This window comes from Peromyscus maniculatus, chromosome 8, assembly GCF_049852395.1.
Source record: "Peromyscus maniculatus bairdii isolate BWxNUB_F1_BW_parent chromosome 8, HU_Pman_BW_mat_3.1, whole genome shotgun sequence".
NCBI classification, from domain to species: domain Eukaryota; kingdom Metazoa; phylum Chordata; class Mammalia; order Rodentia; family Cricetidae; genus Peromyscus; species Peromyscus maniculatus.
Window position 1 is genome coordinate 1405727 of NC_134859.1, and position 20824 is coordinate 1426550.

General features: G+C 42.9%; 1 protein-coding gene across 2 annotated transcripts; it reads right to left on the reverse strand.

Annotated features, from left to right (window-relative positions):
- Nucleotides 1–1404: 1404 nt before the first annotated feature.
- Nucleotides 1405–13982, reverse strand: LOC102904041 (uncharacterized). 2 transcript variants are annotated; one of them, XR_013053125.1, is made up of 3 exons: nucleotides 12503–13976; nucleotides 1796–1893; nucleotides 1528–1653 (listed from the first exon to the last, which is right to left on the reverse strand). XR_013053125.1 is itself a non-coding variant. In XM_006983918.4 (2 exons), the coding sequence occupies exon 1, from the start codon at nucleotides 13903–13905 to the stop codon at nucleotides 12544–12546; it is 1362 nt and encodes a 453-aa protein (XP_006983980.3). In that variant the 5' UTR covers nucleotides 13906–13982; the 3' UTR covers nucleotides 1405–1653; nucleotides 12503–12543. The 2 variants fall into 2 exon arrangements, 1 of the variants encoding a protein (XP_006983980.3); XM_006983918.4 differs by lacking the exon at nucleotides 1796–1893 and having other exon boundaries at nucleotides 1405–1653; nucleotides 12503–13982.
- Between the last annotated feature and the right edge of the window lie 6842 nt (nucleotides 13983–20824).

The window sequence follows — 20824 nt, forward strand, 5'->3', positions numbered from 1 at the left end:
TGTGGAGGCATATTGTTTGTTTTTGCTCTTTTGGGGGCCCCACCACCCAGCTCACAAATAAATCACACACACAAGCTTATTTTTACTTATGAATGCCCAGCCTTAGCTTGGCTTGCTTCTTGCTGGATTTCCTTACCTTAAATTATCCCATCTATCTTTAGCCTCTGGGCTTTTCCTTTTCTATTCCTGTATACCTTTGTTTCTTACTCTGTGGCTTACTGTGTAGCTGGTTGGCTGGGCCCTGGGTCCTCCTTGTTCTCTGGATCTTTGATCTCCTCCCAGACTTTTCCTTTTCTTTCTTCTCTCTACCTTGCTATTAGCTGTTCTGTTCTTTATTAGACCACCAGGTGTTTTGGACAGGCACGTAATACAGCTTCACAGAGTTAAACAAATGCAACATAAACAAAAGTAACATACCTTAAAATATTCCCCAACAGGTGTGTGTGTGTGTGTGTGTGTGTGTGTGTGTGTGTGTGTGTGTGTGTGACAGACAGTGTGTGAGGTCAGAAGACAACTTTCAAGAGTTGGTTCTCTCTTTCCACTGTGTGAGTCCCAGGGATCAGACTAAGGTTGTCATGCTTGGTGATAAAAAGCCTTTAACACTGAGCCCTGTTTCTGGCTTTTTGAGATATTGTCTCAAGTATACTTTAGGCTGCTACCTTGAACTCTGACCTAAGGATGGCCATGAACTTCCCAGCCTATTGCTTCCACCCTCTCAAGTGCTGGGATTAGTGGAAAATGGAAGTTGTATAGCAATATACCTAAGTTGCTATATAACACACTAAACGCATTAACCCTTTCTGATATCTTTCATAATGAGATTACAATCCTGAAATACAAAGTCTATTTTTTGGGTGTGGGTTTTTTAAGATTATCTTCTTAAAAATCTGTATGAGTGTTTTGTCTACAGGTATATCTGTGCACCACCTGCATGCAGTGCCCAGAGAGGCCAGGCCAGAAGAAGATGTTTGATACCCTTGGAACTGGAATTGCAATGGTTGTGAGCTGACATGTGGGTGCTAGAAACAAACCCAGGTCCTCTGAAAGAGCAGCCAGTGCTCTTAACTTCTGAGTCACCTCTCCAGGAGCCCCAAAAGTATATTTTTTGTTTTTTTGTTTGTTTGTTTGTTTGCTTGTTTGTTTGAGACAGTGTTTCTCTACATAGCCCTAGCTGCCCTGGAACTCACTATGTAGACCAGGCTGGATTCAAACTCATAGAGAGAGATCTGCCTGCCTCTGCCTCCCAAGTGCTGGGATCAAAGGCCTGTGCCACCACCCCTAGCTATACAGTGGATTTTATTTTATTTTTAATGTCTATTTGTATGTGGATTTTATTTACACACATGTTACATGGGACATTATTTTCCATTCAGGTTTCTGGAATGCTTGCACAAGACCAGTCTATTTTTATAAACTCAATTTATTTTAAATAAAGTTTCATTGGAATAACAAAGTCTATTATGGCGTATTGTCATGTTAATAAATAGCACTGTTACTGGAGGCTGGAATGCTGTCTCCAGTACTGAGGCAATGGTTACAGGCAGTCTGTTGATCTGGAATAGGTCAGGACTCCAGAGAGAAGCTTCTCAAACAAGATAAGAACTTGTGCTTTTATCAAGTTGGCAGTGAAGTATGTAGAAACACCATTAAGTTCTAGAAAGAAAAAGGCAATTTTATTTGAGATGATAGTTATAAATATGATAATCTAGAATAAAACAAAAAAGAGACAATGCCAATTCTCATTTTTTTCCGCTGAAATCAAAGGTTTAAATAGAGAAGTAATCCATGAACTGACCTGCAGTATTACAACTGAAATTACATTTAATATTTGTGTCAAGGGTTGGGAATTTAGCTCAGTGGTAGAGCACAAGGCCCTGGGTTCAGTCTTCAGCTCTGGAAAAAACAAAACAAAATAAAACTACAACAACAACAAAAAACCTCTCTCTGTTCTCTCTCTGCTCTGCTCCCTCCCTCTCTCCAGGCCTGGCTCTCTTCTTTCCTCTCCCCCTCTCCCTTCTAATAAAGCAGGGTCTCATGTGGCTCTGGCTGGCCTCAAACTCCCTTTGTGCTTAAAGATGACCTTGAACTTCTGATCCTCCTACCTCCACCTCCAGGGTGCTGACATTACAGTATGGACCACCTACTTGAATACTAACTTTAATATGAAAGAAAAGTTTGTCATCTATCCTATATAACATAGGATATTATGTTATTCCAGCTCCTCTACTTGTATAACTTTGGAAAATTTACTTAATCTCTCAATGTTAAATCCATCCTTTAAGTGGAGATAACAACAGCGTTTAAGTCTGATGAATGCCCTTGAGTCATTCCTATTGTGTTATAAACACCCAATAGCTATTTTTTTTATTTTATTATTATTTTTTTTTAGACAGGGTTTCTCTGTGTAGTTTTGGTGCCTGCCCTGGATCTCACTCTGTAGCCCAGGCTGGCCTCGAACTCACAGAGATCCACCTGCCTCTGCCTCCCAAGTGCTGGGATTAAAGGCATGCGCTACCGCCGCCCGGCCCCAGTAGCAGGAGGGATGCTGCAAAGTCTGGGCCAGCCTGGGCTTCATAGTAAGTTCCAGGTCACCCAGAAAGTACAAATAGCAAATAAAAAAATAAAGCTTATGAAAAACAGCAATTAAATTTTTTTTTTCTTTTTGAGACACAGCCTCTCTTTTTATAGGCCAGGATAGTCTCCAACTCTCAATTCTCTCACCTCACTCTTCCAAGGGCCAGACTGATTACAGCAGGGAGCCTCCATCCTCCAATCTAAAGTTTCAGTAAAGGTTCAGATTCAAGCTTGTTAGGCTCATACTACTGACACTGTGGGTCAGAGAAATCCATGTCACATAAGCTATCCTGTCCATTGTTAGGATGCTTCACTGCATCTCCACTCTATATACACTAGGTATTGGTAGGCACCCCTCCTTATCCTAGTTTTATACGACCATAGAGTCTCAACGTGAGCTTCAAAAACCAAGCTAGGGAATCAGTTCCCAAATAAGCATTCCTAGGGCCTGCCTCTTTGACTACCAGCCTTCCCAGGGACGTAGGTATTGCCATACAATGTGTGCTCTGTTGTTGGAAGAAACCAGGTCCTGAAAGGTAGATTCTCCATCTGGGAGTCAGGAGGTTAGCAAATTGCCTTATCTTGGGCCAGCACATCAAATGGAGAAGGCTGTGTATTCTGAGAAAATAGAGGGCCACATCTGGGTGTCCCTGGGCAGAATGACAAAGGTAGTGTTGGCTGTAGACCTGTCCCACAGTGTCCCTTCTCCCTATGCCACTTGTTCTTGGTTAGCTGAATGACTCCAGATGATGTAACTGGAGCAAAAGGAGCTATAGTGCCCATTCCAGGCCAACGGGCAGATCAGGGCAGGGGGTTTCTCCTTGGTTACACAAGTTGACTCACAGCATTGTTTAAAGACAGTCTCACTATTGTAGTCCTGGCTGTCCAGAAACTGGATACACAAACCAGGATGGCAGCATATAGAGTTCTATTTCCAAAGGGATAGGATTAAAGGCATGCATCACTACACCACGCAATTCACATCTTTGATTTTTGTCTTTTGGCCCTTAAAGTCTAAAATATCTACTTCTTTGACCTTTATGGGGGGGGAAACACATGTACTCCTGTTTTAGATAAGTACTTATCATACAAGCAACATGTATAAATGGGCAATTATAGTAAACAGTAGTTCCACATGATGTCATTTCTGTAACCACCAGAAAGGTTCTGTACAAGAAATTAAACACCTGGAACTATTTTGCAAGATGAACAACTATACTTTGTTGCTAACCTTTTTTTTTTTGTTTGTTTTTGTTTTTGTTTTTGTTTTCCAAGACAGGGTTTCTCTGTGAAATAGTCCTAGCTGTCCTGGAACTCACTCTGTAGACCAGGCTGGCCTCAAACTCACAGATCTGTCTGCCTCTGCCTCCTAAGTGCTGGGGTTAAAGGCATGCCTCACCCCTGCCCGGCTTGTTGCTAATATTTAAGAGGTCTACTTTTGGCTTATAATTTAATGAGGTTTACTTTTGGCTTATAATTTAATGAGGTTTACTTTTGGCTTATAATTTAATGAAGAGAACATTAGCAATTCATCTCAATTATTTGCCTATTGGCATTACTTTACAGACAGTCATAGGTAGAACTACAGACTACAAACACAATTCAACCCTGCTAAAAATTCTGCAAAGAAGACAGCTGTGGTGTGCTGGGCATGGATCTCAGTAGACTGCTCACCTAGTATGCAGAAAGCCCTGGGTTCCATCCCCAGCACTTCACAAACCTAGTGTAGTGATACCCAGCACTCAGGCAGGCAGAGGCCGAAAAATCAGAAGTTCAAATATTTGGGCCAGCCTGAGCTACATGAGATTCTGGAAAAAAAAAGTTCTAGAGAGATGGCATAGTGGTTAAGATCGCTTGCTTCTCTTCCAGGGACTCAAATGCAGTTCCGGGCACCTTATCAGATGGCTCACAACTGTCTGTTAACTCCAGCTCCAGAAGATGCAGTGCCTCTGGCTTAGGCTGGTACCTGCACTCCCATGCACAACCCACATGCAGGTATACCTATACATAATAAAAAATAATAAGGCCTTTTTTAAAAAAAGATGAAAAATTTAAAAAGCAGCAGGCAGAAACCATGCAAGGTGGCAATGGCTATAATCTCAGCACTCAGAAGGTTCAGGTACATGATTTTTTTTTTTTAGACAGGGTGTCACTGTATAGTCCTGGCTAGCCTGGAACTTTCTATATTGACCAGGCTGGCCTTGAACTTACAAATATTTAGAAGCAGGGGAATCTTGAGTTCAAGTGTACTACATAGCAAGACACTGCTTAAAGAAAAATAAAAGAGCAAAGTAAAAGGCCATCAGAGGTTTCCCATCCATGAAAGACGCCTCATCTATTCTCATTTTCTTTCATACACACCACATTCTTTTCTTTTCACTCTCAAAGTTCCAAGGACCTGTGACTATTAGGTTATGCCTTCCCAGATAGCCCTAAACAAGCCATGAACTATTATTACATCTCTGTTTGATGGGTGATATCGTTCTATATGCTGTGAATGTATTGCTCTGATTGGTTGATAAATAAAATGCTGATTGGCCAATAGCCAGGTAGGAAGTATAGGCGGGACAAGTAGACAAGGAGAATTCTGGGAAGAGGAAGGCTGAGTCAGGAGTCGCCAGCCAGACATACAGGAAGCAAGATGTAACCAAAGTTAAATCAAGACCAAATAAACTATTTAAATAACCCCTAAAGAAATAGAAACAGTCATCAAGTCTCCCAACCAAAAAAAAGCCCAGGACCAGATGGTTTCAGTGCAGAATTCTGTTATACTTTCTTTCTTTTTTTTTTTTTTTCAAGACAGGGTTTCTCTGTGTAGCTTTTCACCTTTTCCTGGAAGCACGGTTTGCCCATCGGTTTGCGTCGAGAGCCAGACTTTCAAAGAAGAACTAAATCCAATACTCTTCAGATTGTTCCACACAATAGAAACAGAAGGAACATTATCAAACTCTTTTTATGAGGCTACAATTACCCTGATACCCAAACCACACAAAGATGCAACAAAGAAAAGAGAACTACAGACCAATCTCCCTCATGAACATTGATGCAAAAATACTCAACAAAATATTGCCAAAACAAATCCAAGAACACATCAAAAAAAGTAACCACCATGACCAAGTAGGTTTCATCCCAGGGATGCAAGGATGGTTCAACATATGAAAATCTGTCAATGTAATATACCATATAGAAAAACTGAAAGAAAAAAACCACATGATCATCTCATTAGATGCTGAAAAAGCCTTTGACAAAATCCAACACCCCTTCATGATAAAGGTCTTGGAGAGATCAGGAATACAAGGAACATTCCTAAACATAATAAAGGCAATTTACAACAAGCCAACAGCCAACATCAAATTAAATGGAGAGAAACTCAAAGCAATTCCACTAAAATCAGGAACAAGACAAGGCTGTCCACTCTCCCCATATTTATTCAATATAGTACTTGAAGTTCTAGCTAGAGCAATAAGACAATAAAAGGAGATCAAAGGGATAGAAATTAGAAAGGAAGAAGTCGAACTTTCACTATTTGCAGATGATATGATAGTATACATAAGTAACCCCAAAAATTCTACCAGCAAATTCCTACAGCTGATAAACTCCTTCAGTAAAGTGGCAGGATACAAGATCAACTCAAAAAAATCAGTGGCCCTACTGTACACAAATGATAAAAGTCTGAGAAAGAAGTCAGAGAGGAAGCAAAATGTGAAGGCAGAACTGAAAAAAAGTACCAAGCCACATGGCTAAACATAAATAAGAATTAAGGGTTAATTTAAGTGTAAGAGTTAGTCAGTGGCCGGGCGGTGATGGCGCATGCCTTTAATCCCAGCACTCGGGAGGCAGAGGCAGGTGGATCTCTGTGAGTTCGAGGCCAGCCTGGGCTACCAAGTGAGTTCCAGGAAAGGCGCAAAGCTACACAGAGAAACCCTGTCTCGAAAAACCAAAAAAAAAAAAAAAAAAAAAGAGTTAGTCAGTAATAAGCTTGAGCTAATGGCCATACAGTTCATAAATAACATAAGCCTCTGTGTGTTTACTTGGGTCTGAGCGGCTGTGAGACTGGAAGATGAGAGAGATTTGTCCTGACCGTGGACCAGGCAGGACACAGGAACACTTCAGCTACATCTGTTCCTGTTCCTTTAAATTTTTTAAATTTATGTCCCCTCAACTTGGCACCTTTTTAAAACACAACCCCCTAGTAAAGTGAACCTTCATTTTGTTGTTGTTTTTGTTTTTTGAGACAAGGTTTTTCTGTGTAGCCCTGGCTGTCCTGTAACTCTGCTGACCACGCTGGCCTTGAACTAATTGAGATCCACCGGTCTCTGCCTCCCAAGTGCCAGGATTAAAGGTGCATGCCACCACCACTCACTAGTGAACCTTAGTTAAAAAAATTATTACATATTTGTATCTATGTGAGGAAAGAGAAAGGTACAAGATTAAAGGTCAGAGGACCTGTGGGAGTGGGTTCTCGCCTTCCACCATGTGCATCTTGGGGACTGAACTCAGGTCATCAGGCTGGGCAGGAAACACCTTTACCCACCGACTCATCTTGCCAGCCACTTAATTTTATTGTTGTTTGGCTTTTGTTTTTTTAGATAGGGTCTCATGTAGCCCATGCTAGCCTCAAACTCACTATGTAGCTGAGGATGATCTTCAAATTCTGATCTTCCTGTCTTTATCTCCCATGTGCTGAAATTACAGGTGTGCAGAACCCTACCTGGTTTATACAGTGCCGAGGTTTAAGCCCAGCATTGTTTGTATGTATGCATATATGCATTATACTGGCTTATCTACTACATCCATGCCCTTCTGTTCTCTCTTTCCTTTCTTCCTTTTTTTTAAAAAAAATATTTATTTATTTTATTATGTTTACAGTGTTCTGCTTGCATATATTCCTGCAAGCCAGAAGAGGGCACTAGATCTCATTACAGATGGTTGTGAGCCACCATGTGGTTGCTGGGAATTGAACTCGTGAACTCAGGACCTCTGGAAGAATAGTCAGTGCTCTTAACCTCTGAGCCATCTCTCCAGTCCCCCTTTCTTTCTATTTTTTTAAAGATTTATTTATTTATTTATTATGTACACAGAAGAGGTTGCCAGATCTCATTACAGATGGTTGTCAGCCACCATGTGGGTGCTGGGAATTGAACTCAGGACCTCTGGAAAAGCAGTCAGTGCTCTTAACCTCTGAGCCATCTCTCCAGTTCCAAATTGACTCATGATTTTCTTTTTCTTTTTTTTTTCCTTTTTTTTTTTCTTTTTGGTTTTTCGAGACAGGGTTTCTCTGTGTAGCTTTTCGCCTTTCCTGGAACTCACTTTGTATACCAGGCTGGCCTTGAACTCACAGAGATCCACCTGCCTCTGCCTCCCAGGTGCTGGGATTAAAGGCATGTGCCGACACCACCTGGCCTTCCTTCCTTCCTTCCTTCCTTCCTTCCTTCCTTCCTTCCTTTCTTTCTTTCTTTTTCTTTTTTTTTTTTTTGAGACATGGTCTCTCCATGTAGTCCTAGCTGTTGTGGAATTTGATATATAGAATAGGCTGACTTCAAACACAAAAAGATCTGCCTGCCTTTGATTAAAGTTGTGTGCACTAGATGGGCAGTGGTGGTATATCCCTTTAATCCCAGGCCAGCCTGGTCTACAAAATGAATTCCAGAACAGTCAGAGCTGTTACATAAGAAAACCTGTCTCAAAAAACAAAAAAATTAAAAAATGGGCTACAGAGCTAAACAGAGAATTCTCACAAGAAGAATCTCAAATGGTTGAAAGGCATTTCAGGAAATGCTCTACATCCTTTGTCATCAGAGAATTGCAAATCAAAACGACTCTGAGATACCATCCACACCTGTCAGAATGGCTAAGATCAAAAACACTGAAGACAGCTTATGTTGGACAGGATGTGGAGCAAGGGGAACACTCCTCCACTGTTGGTGGGAGTGCAAACTTGTACAACCACTGTGGAAATCGGTATGGCAGTTTCTCAGAAAACTGGGAATCAATCTTCCTCAAGACCTAGCTATACCACTCTTGGGCGTATACCCAAGGAATGCTCAATCATACCACAAAGATACATGTTCAACTATGTTCATAGCATTATTCATAACAGACAGAACCTGGAAACAACCTAGATGCCTGTCAACTGAAAAATGGATTAAGAAAATGTGGTACATATACACAATGGAGTACTACTCAGCAGAGAAAAACAATGACATCATGAAATTTGCAGGCAAATGGAATGAACTAGAAAATATCATCCTGCGTGAGGTAACCCAGACTCAGAAGGACAAACATGGTATGTACTCACTCATAAGTGGATACTAGATAAAAAGCAAAGGACAATCAGACACAGATCCCTACCTAGCAGGGAGGACCCTAGGTTGTCTGTGGCTTATATTAAGTTTTGGTTTTGCCCAATCACTGGGCATGCTTTAATGAAATATTTCACTATTAGGATAAGAATTTGTACCTTATCAAGCTGATGAAAGGATATGCTGGCTGTACTTTCAGGAGGGGAGGCTAAAATCTTTTTAGATTAGGGGTTAGCCTATAGAAAAATGTCTGCCATAAATCAAACAGTCAAGGGAGGATGAATAGGAATCTCACTTACACAACTTAGACATAGTTCTCTGAACAGATGAAGATAGGTTTCTTCTGTATCCCAGAATCTAATCAATATTTATATGTTTAATTCAGCTATTATTTGGCTTAAATGGGCTCATTGGGAAATGTTATCATTTTTACTATTTTCTACAGAGAAAATATTTTCCAGTTTCAAATAACTCTGGACTTTGGAATTATAACCTGTTTTTATGTTAAAAAAATTATGTGGAAAATGCTGAAGGACCACTGAACTCAATGTTGTATTTATATACGTATATCTGTATAAGACAAAGTTTATAAATGTTTGTTTAAAAAGGTGAAAAAATAAAAATGCAAGAAAAAAAACAAAAAACAATGTTCTGTGCACTATATCCTGCTTACGATTTATTTGTATTATTTATTTGTTTATTTATTTATTCATTTTTCACAGGGCATGGTGGCCCATATCTTTTATATACATATAATATATATTATAATATATATATATATATATTATTTTACAATACCATTCAGTTCTACATATCAGCCATGGGTTCCCCTATTCTCCCCCCTCCCACTCCCTCCCCTTACCCCCAGCCCACCCTCCATTCCCATCTCCTCCAGGACAAGTCCTCCCCCGAGGACTGCGATCAACCTGGTAGACTCAGTCCAGGGAGGTCCAGTCCCTTCCTCCCAGACTGAGCCATTTGTCCCTGCATAAGTTCCAGGTTTCAAACAGCCAACTCATGCAATGAGCACAGGACTTGGTCCCACTGCCTAGTTGCCTCCCAAACTGATCAAGCCAATCAACTGTCTCACCTATTCAGAGGGCCTGATCCAGCTGGGGGCCCCTCAGCCTTTGGTTCATAGCTCATGTGTTTCCATTCATTTGGCTATTTTTTTTCAATAATTGAGTAAAACTGAAATTTATTATATGGGTGGCCTATATCTTTAATCCCAGCAGAGGCAGGGGATCTCTGAGTTTGAGGCCAGCTTGGTCTATGGAGCTAATTCCAGGACAGCCAGGACTACACAGAGAAACACTGTCTTGAAAAATAACAACAACGACAACAAAACAACAAACCCATCAGATTTTGTTTTGTTTTGGAGACAGGGTTTCTCTGTGTAGCACTGGACTAAACTAGGGTCCTCTGGAAGAAAAGCAAGCCCTCTTAACTGTTGAGCCATGTCTCCTCACCCTCTTCTATACTCTTTTGGTGACACTTTCCCTTCATATGGAATGTTCTTACCCATGCCTTCACCCAGTGAAAATCTACTTTTGGATCCAATTCAAACACCCCTTGCCCAACCCTCACTGGTATTCTTAAAACACGGTATTACACTGCAGTGGCTAATTATTTCAGTGTCCATGCCTCCTGGTAGGTGGTAAGTGCTTGAAAAGTAGGACCTCCGAATATAGCACTGGCTCTTCAATACTTAATGCAATGTCTGGCACTTGCTAGAAAGAATACAAATGTTAGCCAGGTGGTGGTGGTGCACGCCTTTAATCCCAGTACTCGGGAGGCAGAGCCAAGCAGATCTCTGTGAGTTCGAGGCCAACCTGGGCTACAGAGCGAGTTCCAGGACAGCCAGGACTGTGTAACAGAAAAACCCTGTCTCAAAAAACTGAAAAAAAAAAACATACAAACGTTTGGCCAATGAATTAATTATTTGAAGGCATGGAGTAGCTTCTCCTGTGAAAAAGATAATACTCCCACTGGCCTGTTAAAGACTTCCTTTTTCCTTGGCTGACCTTTAATCATCCTCATATTGTTTTGATTCAGAGAACAAAGACTACAAAACTTTCTGTTGGCAAGATCTACATCCTTGTACCTTCATATTTACCTTATTCCTGGCACCTAGTGTCTAAGTCTTTAAGACCTACCTAGATAATTATTTCAATCATATGAACCACTCCAAAGAATAAAGGGGGCAGGAAATGGCCTTTTGAAATAACATTTAATCCTGTTCTCTTTTTTTGAGATAGCCCTCGTTGGCCTAGAACTTTCGTTGTAGCCCAGGCTGGCCTCCAGTTTCCAGAGACTGCCTGCCTCTCCCTTTTGAGTACTGAGATTAAAGATGTGCACCACCACACCCAGCCCAGTCTTTTCTTTTTAAAATTGTTTTGCTCATACATAGTTACACACACACACACACACACACACACACACACACACTACTGATGTCAAGCAAGCTGAGATTCATTCCCAACCCTATCTTTTATTACTTTGTGGGTAATGCACAGGCGATTCAATCTAGAATACGGGCATCCTAGGCAGGTGCCATCGCGGAGTCGCTCCACCACAGCCCATGCCCTCCAACTTTTTTGAGACAGGTCTTGCTATGTTATCCTAGTTGGCCTTGAACTTTCAGCAATCCTCCTGCCTCTGCATCCCAAATGCTAGGATTACAGGTATGTGCTACCATGCCCAGCTTTTCTCTCTTTTAATAGAAATGAACGTAAGTCATTGGATATATTTTATAGAATTCAGGTGTTCAAACTGTATAAAACTAAAGCAGCCAAAATGCCCATAAAGATTTACAGAACAAGCCCGGTGGTGGTGGCCCACACCTTTAATCCCAGCACTCGTGAGGCAAAGGCAGGCAGATCTCTGTGAGTTCAAGGCCAGCCTGGTCTACAGAGTGAGTTACAGGACATCAACAACAAAATACAAACTGAGAAAGAGAAGGGGGAGGAGAGAGGAAGAGGGAGAATAAACTAGCTAACTCAGGTCCAACATCTTCACTTCAGAATTACCCAACTTTTCTTACATTTAAAGCTTACCTTTACATTGTACAAAGTGTTTTATCTAAATAATGTATTTAAATAGCAACTATCACTGTTGTAAGCAGGAAATTAATATTACTTGGCACTAAGTAGAAGTAACTCACCGAAAATGTGTATGAATATGAATATTATGAAATTCTAGCTGGGTACAGTTTTGCCTACTGAAGCTTTAGAGGGGTATTAAAGAATACTGTCTCTGACAAAAATCAAACATATCGGAAAAGAATAACTCCCCACCTAAAGTTCAGTGTCATTTAATGCCATGTCCCTGTACAAAATGAAGCTGTCTTCTTCCAGGAGAAACCTTGCAGAATCCAAATCCTCCTTCCTCCAGAACTCAGGGCATCCTAAAGAACTCCCTCTCTAACCTTGAACAAAAGGACAGACTTGATTGTCTGATAAAGTAGTCAAAGCCTTAGTATGACTCAGAGAACTAGTTTCAAAAGCCTACCAACTCTCAAAGTGGCTAATCCCTCAAGTCCCAGGCCACTTTGTTCCCATTACAGGAGTGAGAGATGCTGACAATAAAAAGGGGAATGTTGGTAATTTCTCCTCCAAGGCACTTACTTGGCAAAGACCTTAGCAGACATGCGGGGGTCTGATTCCTATTAGGAAGAGTGACTTTCCCTCACTCCCCTGGAGGCTGGAAGGTTGTCAGTGGGGTCACACTTCCTGTCTGTATGTGTGACCTCAGAGACAGGCAATGAAGGGTCAGGCTGGTCCAGAGCTATTTTATGGCTGGTTGCTGGGAGAGTCTCCAAAGCTTTAGCACCTGAATTCTTAGGAACCTTCTGGACACCTGGAGAACAACTTTGAGAAGTCTGAGCAAACCCAGGTGTTACCACAGGAACCTCCATGGCCAAAGAATGGCTCTTGGGAGCTTTAACAGTCTCAGGTTGAGTTTGAGAGGCAGGTGGAAGATTCTGGAGCTGGCTTTTTTGGGCTAGAGAGCCTTGGATTTGGCCCTGAGAGATCATGGGCAACACAGGGAAACTTTCAAAGGGCACCAGGAGGTGCCTCTGACTGTCTGCCCGTTGCAGAGGGTAGATCTGAGAAGTCACACTGATCTTAGAGCGCCCCTGAGGGTCAAGATCCACAGGCACACGACTGTCAGAGGACACAGAGTCCTGGATTTGGCTCTGAGAGCTCATGGGCACCATAGGGAAACTGTCAGAGGGTACGGGCACCAGGAGGTGGCTCTGACTGTCTGCCCGTTGCAGAGGGTAGATCCGAGAAGTCACACTGATCTTAGAGTGCCCCTGAGGGTCAAGATCCACAGGTGCACGACTGTCAGAGGACAAAGTCATCTGGGAGTAGCTGCCAGAAGAGTAGCCCTGTGAGGTCACCGAAAAGACAGGCTGGCTCCTAGAAGTACAAACCGAGAGAGGGGCAGGCAAAGGGACCAGGGGCAGGCTCCTAGAGGCCTGGACTGAGCAAAGCTCTAGCTGCTTCAGAACGGACACAGGCTTTGCCGGACGTAACGAAGTTCTGCCATCTTTGCTCCCGGCATCGCTGTTCCCTTCCAGCTGGCCTGGGTCGGTCGAGCTGAGGCTACGGATCGTCTGGAGGACCCTCGGGAGGAGCCGCGGCCGCCGCCGCCGGTGGATCCGCCGGAAGGTGTTGGAGACGCTCCTGAGGGTCAGCGAGAAGCGAAGGCTGCCGCTGCGGTGCATCCCGACCTCGCCCGCGCGAGGCGAAGTCCTCCTCGAGGGGTCTTCCGGGAGCGCCTCGATGTTGCCAGTGTACCAGAAGATCCACCACAGGAGGCTGACGAAGATGATGATGGAACCCAGATAGAGTAGCATGTCGTAGAACAGCAGGTTCGCGAACACGCCAGTGAACAGCACTGCCACACCCACCGCGTCGAAGGCGACGCCCAGCCAAAAGAAGCGCCTGCAGCGGCCCAGGCCCCCGGACCGCATCTCCGCCAAGTCCACGCTCTTCCGCGAAAGCTCTGTGTGGCTCAACATCGCCCACGCAAACCCCGCAAGCCGCCGCCAGGCCCAGGACGCTGCCACGGGCGGGCTTTGGCCGCTGGGTCTCCATGGCAACGCAAGGGGCGGGGCGGGGCGGGGCGGGGCGGGACGCTAGGCGGCGCTTTGCCCCACCAGAGAGGAAACGAGAGCCTGCCTAGAGAGCTGCGCGTGCGCACTAGGATCCGGTGCGCCTTTGCGCTTGTGTTGTGTTCGCTCCCGCCGGCCATCTGCCCCAGTGTCTGACCCTTTGGCATTACGTGAGGTAAAATTTACAACAGCGAAACTAACCGTACCCGAGGCGAGAATCTTCTCGAGGGAGGGTGACCGCTTGTGGGAGAGCGATCCATGAAGACTCTTTTCTTGTAACTTCCCCGCCCCGGCTGGAATGAATCTTGGCGTCGGGTGCGTCAGGCGTTCCTGGTTTTGCTGTGTTGGCTCTGAATTCCCATCTTACTGGCGACTGTTGATACACTTGTCCAAGGACCTGGTAGACCCCCATCGCTCCAGTTTCTCCCGCCCGCTATAGGGGTCGGGATGGGGGAAGAGGACAGCCTGAAAGGAGAGAAATCGTGTTGAGGGCTGGGCACTTGTTTTATTTTGTGTTTTGCTAAAGATGGATTTTAAAACATCCTGGTACATTTTTAAATAGATTTAGGCTTTTAGGTCAGGCCACATTTACTTAGGCTTATAGGCACATGCCACTACACTTGGAAAAAAACTACTCTTAAATACTTTCAAAAGTATAGATAATTAGAAAGGTATAGAGAGTCGTCACTGATACTCCAGTGGATAGTCCATACCCGTGCCTGAGCATACAAGCAATACTAATTGAACTCAGTGAGTTGTTAAAGTGTGTGTGTGTGTGTGTGTGTATTTTCTGAGACAGCCCTGCCTTGTCCTGGAACTTGCTCTGTAGACCAGGCTGGCCACGAACTCACAGAGATCCGCCTGCCTCTGCCTCCCAAGTGCTGGGATTAAAAGTGTGCGCCACCACCGCCCAGGTATTAAGATATTCTTAAAGAGGTTAGACGTGATAGTGCATGCCTTTAATCCCTGCACTTGAGAGGCAGAGGCAAGCAGATCTCTGTGAGTTTGAACCCAGCCTGTTCTAATTGAGAATTCCAGGCCAGCCTGGAATTTTCAAATTAGAACTACTGTGAGACTCTGTCTTAAAATGAATGAATGAATGAAAGTAAAAAAAAAGGACGTGAGGGTAGAAAGTTGGAGATAGATATGTTCAAGATATACATGTACAAATTGTCAAAGAATGAAAAAAGTAGTATCAGGACATAATATGAATATATAATATAATAAATCAATACAATTAATGTAATTAATGAACATCATAAATGTAATTATTGAATGAATACTGCAAATGTAATCAATGAATACCACAAATGTAATTACTATCATGAGTGTAATGAATATCATGAGTGTAAATTAAAAAAAAGATAATTAGAAAAATTAAGGTGGCAAAATGTTAATTGTAGACTATAGATGAGATGAGAGTATAGGTGTTCATTGTTCATTTCTGTGTTTAGGTTTAACATTTTTTTCAAATAAAGAGTTGCAGGATTTTATTTTGTAATTTAAAATTTTAGTTTTAAACTTATAAATATGAGTAACAAACAGGTGGGCACAATGGTTCAGTAGTTAAAGGCTTGATCAGCATTAAGCCTGACAGGCTAATTCCAGCCCCCAGGACCCACATGGTGGAAAGAGAGAATTGACCTCCACATGAAAAATCAGTATCTCCCCTTTATCTCCCCTTGGGCTGCAGGAGTGCTTAAGGTTGGCAACCAGAATGAACTGCCTGATGGTGAAGGGTACAGCACCATAGGCCTCCACAAGAGGGTGAACTGGAGTCACCCTTTTCCTCAGGTCCTTAGAAATTAGCCAGTTTAGCCTTGACATAGTCATTCCTGGAATTAGGCAGGCTTAGGTTTGAGTTTCTTACCTGGGGCAAGCTCTTTCACCTCCCTTAGCTTTGGTCTCCCCTTCTATACATGACAGAACAGGTGCCCATACAGCGTTAGATGATGCCTGTATTGGGAAGCACTAACAATTGCTTTTTACCAGGACCTCTTAAACTGTTTCCATTTGGGACCCCTTTATGTGTGAGAAAATTTCATGTGACTGTAGGTATATAGATATATAAAATAGGTATACAAATCAAACACTGGTAATCATAAATTGATTTTAAAATAAGTCTTTTGATGTTGATATTTTATTTTTGAGATGGTCTCATTGTAGCCCAGGCTGGCCTTGAATTCTCTATGTAGCTGAGGATGACCCTGTTCCTCCTGCCTCCACTTCCAAAGTGCTGGGATTATGGGAATAGCCACCATTCCCTGCTATTTTAAATAATTCTTTGATATACATATAATTTTACTATTCATTAGACAAAAGAAAATTGACATGATAATAAGATGGATTCACATTTTTATTTTTACATAATTCTTGGCTAAATATTTGATACTGCAGGACATAGAGCATCTTCAACATTTTTAGAGTTTATCAGTATTTTGATTTTATAATCATTAATGCTGAGAATACCAATGTGCAGAAATATGTAGTACAAAATGGCAGAAATGTATTTAGGAGCATTTTGAAAATTCCGTTATAATGCCAAGACAAAATTTAACATTTTAAAAAATGAAACTGAAGTAAGCAACTCAAAAAGTTTTGTTTGTTTGTTTGTTTGTTTGTTTGAGACAGGGTTTCTCTGTGTAGCTTTGCGCCTTTCCTGGAACTCACTTTGGAGACCAGACTGGCCTCGAACTCACAGAGATCCGCCTGGCTCTGCCTCCCGAGTGCTGGGATTAAAGCCCGGCTCAAAAAGTTTTTTTTTTTAATCACATTACATATATTTGTTTGTTTGGGAGGGGGAATATGTACACCAGGGCTCAGCTATGGTCAGAAGACAACTTGTACTTCTACCATATGAGACCAGAGGATCACATGTTTGCCAGGCTTAGCAGCAAGCAACAGGCCCATACAACAGTTTTAAAAGTTAAAAAAGTAAACATTCTAGCCAGGCATGGCCTTTAATCCCAACACTGGGAAGGCAGAAGCAGGCAGATTTCTGAGTCTGAGGCCAGCCTTAACAACATAGAGAGTTCAAGGCCAGCGAGGGATACATAGTAACACCCTATGCGTGTGGGAGGGGGAGGGTAAATATTGTAACAGACTTACTGATTTGGAACTTCTATGCTGAGGAAAGATAGTAGGAAAATATTAAAAGTCTTTGTTTTCAGTAATTAAACCATTATGTTTCTATAAGAGCAAGAAACGGTGCATACAGCAGAGACACTACACTTCATAACATCCATTAGTCTCATGTCTGAGCTAAGGTGTTGTAGGCAGCCTTGGATGGTGGTGCTAGTATGCATGCATGCACAGTGCAAGCTGCACCTGGCCTGAGTTATAATGAAAAGCTGCAGAGAAGTGTGGTTCAACATGAGTGATGCTTTCAGAGATGTCCTGGATTCTTTATGTGCTTGATTTTGAATTAATTTTTGGTTGTTGTGTGTTTTACTATTGCCTCTTTTTTTTTTTTTTTTTTTTGCTATCCCCACATTCAATTATGTGACTGTTTTAATTTGGGTTTCTATTGCTGTAAAGAGACACCATGACCACAGAAACTCTTATAAAGAAAGACATTTAACTGGAGCTGGCTTACAGTTTCAGAGATTTTGTCCATTGTCATCATGATGGGAAACTTGGCAGCATACAGGCAGATGTGCTGAAGGATCTGAAAGGTCTACATCTTGATCCGCAGGCAGCAGGAGACTGTGTGCAATACTGGTCGTAGCTTGAGCAGAGGAGACCTCAAAGTCTGCTCCCATAGTGACACACTTCCTCCAACAAGGCCACACCTCCTAATAGTGTCACTTCCTGTGGGCCAAGCATTCAAACACATGAGTCTGTGGGGCCATTCCTATTCAAACCACTGCAGTGACCCTGTATGGGGTTGTGATTCACAGTTTATACTCACAGCTGTGGTCTAGTTGGGCATGGGAACATGTAGCATGAATCTTAGAGTCTTATTAATAAAATCAAACCTGAAGCCAGTTACTGGGGTGAATGCTGGAAGATCAGAGAAGCAGAACAAGCCATAGCCACCTCACTTTGCCAGTTTCTCAGCTGATCCTGTTTCCTCAAACTGGAAGCCTCTGAGTCCTCATCCAAATGGATCTCAGCTGAACTGCTGCTCAAAAGCCTAAAAGCTTAACCAGCTCTAGTTCCTGGTTTTCATGCCTTATATACCTTTCTGCTTTCTGCCCTCACTTCCTGGGATTAAAGGCATGAGTCACCATGCTTGGCTGTATCCTTGAACAGATGGATTTCTGCCTCTGGAATGCTAGGATTAAAGGCGTGTGCTACCACTGCCTATCCTCTATGTTTAATATTGTGGCTGTTCTGTCTCTGACCCCAGATAAGTTTGTTAGAGTGCACAATATTTGGGGGAGCACAATACCACCACAGGAACACACACCTGTAATCCCAACATTCAGGAGATGAAGGTACAAGGATCAAGAGTTTTAAAAAAAAGGTATTTGCAAATAGAGCTTTATGAGACCCAGTCTTAAAAAAGGGCTGGAGAAATGGCTCAATAGTTAAGACACTCTCTTTTGGCTTCTGCGAGTACTGCTTCATATGTTACATACATTGACAAAGACATAAAAATAACAACAATAAATCTTTTTTTTAAAAAAAAAAAAAAGCTGGGCGATAGCTCAGTTGATAAAATGTTTGCTGTGAAAATGTGAGGACCTGTAAAAAACCATCGTGTTTCTCTTGTAATTCCACTCCTGGGAACAGGTAGATCCCTGGGACTTGCTAGCCAGTCATCTGTAGTGGTAACGCCCGCATTACCGATACCCGTTTACCATGTCTGAGCGAAGGGCTGCGGATTAAAAAATAGAGACAAGAGACAGCGGGTCATTCGTACGATTGGATGTCGAATGCCGTTTATTGAAAGAGGGAAGAAACCTTAAATACAGGCTTACAGCACAAATGGAGAAACCCCCGGAGGGCAGAAGTTCGCTACCAATGGTCTACATTCCAGACCCAATGTTCTACATTCTTGCATCTAAGTAGTTAACGCCCAAAAAGCAGGATACACAAACAAGGAACTTCCCTTAAGCATTCAGAAGGGTGGATACCGGCAGAGAATCTGAATAGGGAGGACATCTGATCAAGGTCAGCAAGCAAGGCCGCAGCCACTCACAGTCGGGGGCCAGGGCCCATGGCGCCCACAGTCATCCTCACCAACTCGATGAGCTTCTGGCTAGTGAAATATCCTGCCTCAAAAAAACAATACAAATTATCCTCTGGCCTCTATATACACATATGCACCTGTACACACATAAATACACATGCACAGACACACAAGGGGGAGGGACCATGTCTCTTCTTAGCATGTCTGCATGTGTCTGCCTTCTGACTTCAGCTGGACCTTAGTTGTTCCTGTGCCACCAGTAGATCCCACTTCAGCAAGTACCAAAGGTGTAGATGGTGTAGATGCACCTCCCGCAAGAAGAGCTGCTAATCCTGCTGTTGCATGAGCTATGGGAGTTCACTGAGGGCTCCCTCTGAAAAGAGCTTCCCACAAGTGCAGCTGCTGCACCTGATGTGGGCATCCCCATAACTGCATGTAAGTACTGATGTATGAAAAACTGGATCAACAAAACCAAAACACAACAACAACAAAAACCCAACCTGCTGCGACCCGGCAGCTGGAGCACGAAATCTGGCGAGGGACGCTGAGGTTAAACAGCACTCTAGACACCCAGTTTCAGTTCATCAGGCGAGCAGCTCTCTTTATTCTTACCAACATGGGCTTATATACCCCTCCAACAGCAGGAGTCAAGGAATGATTACTCTGTATCCATAGGCAAGCCGGACACTGTTTTCCAAACAGGAAAAACCACAGGGGAACTGATCCCCAACACCCTCCAGAACCCAACTGGGACAACACAAACAACTTAACTGGGACAGGACAAAAAAGGGCATTTAAAATTAAGGCAGTTGTCCTGGAGGAGGTGGGAATGGAGGGTGGGCTGGGGGTAAGGGGAGGGCATGGGAGTGGGGAGAATAGGGGAACCCATGGCTGATATGTAGAACTGAATGGTATTGTAAAATAAAAAATATATATCAAAAAAAAAAGATATAAAAACAGTTAGCAAGAAAAAAAAATAAAATTAAGGCAGCAAACTTACTGCTGCCAACATGTCCTCCCTTTTTATTTTTCAAAAGGAACACATTGGCTAGAATAGCCTGTGGAAGATCAGATAGCCCCTGCCTTAGGTCACCTGTTGCAATCCCCAAACTTACCCATGGGGGGGGGGGCTGCCCTTATGCCCCCTGCCTTAGGTCGCATGAGGACCACAGGAATTGCCGGTCTCTGGGTACTATCTGTCCAACATTTGTAACCACACTTGTACAGATTCATAGGGTGACATGGCCAGAAGGGCTTGCTTGGTTACCTGTCAGTGTCAAGTGAACTGGCGTTGCCATCGGCATAGCAGAAATAACCCAATTCCCATACAGCCTGCACAGATTAAGTGGGAAACAGACCCTGCCCATCTAGTAATCCACCCAGTAGCTTTAGACATTAATTACCATCAGGTCTGCTCATTTACAGGAACAACTCTAGTTTCATACAAACTTCTGACATTCCATAAGCGCATAACATATGTTGGTGTATCCACAACATATCTATTTGTTCTTGTAACAGTGCTGCTTGCTGATTAAGCATCAGAATTCCAAAGTGTAATTGTCCATTCAATGTTTGCTCAATGTCCAAGGCACCAACCACCCTCTCAGATAATGTGTTGATAACGGCAGCCTGTTGAATAGTCTGAGATAAGGCAAGCCCAGAAGCTGTAGCAACAACAGAAGATGCACC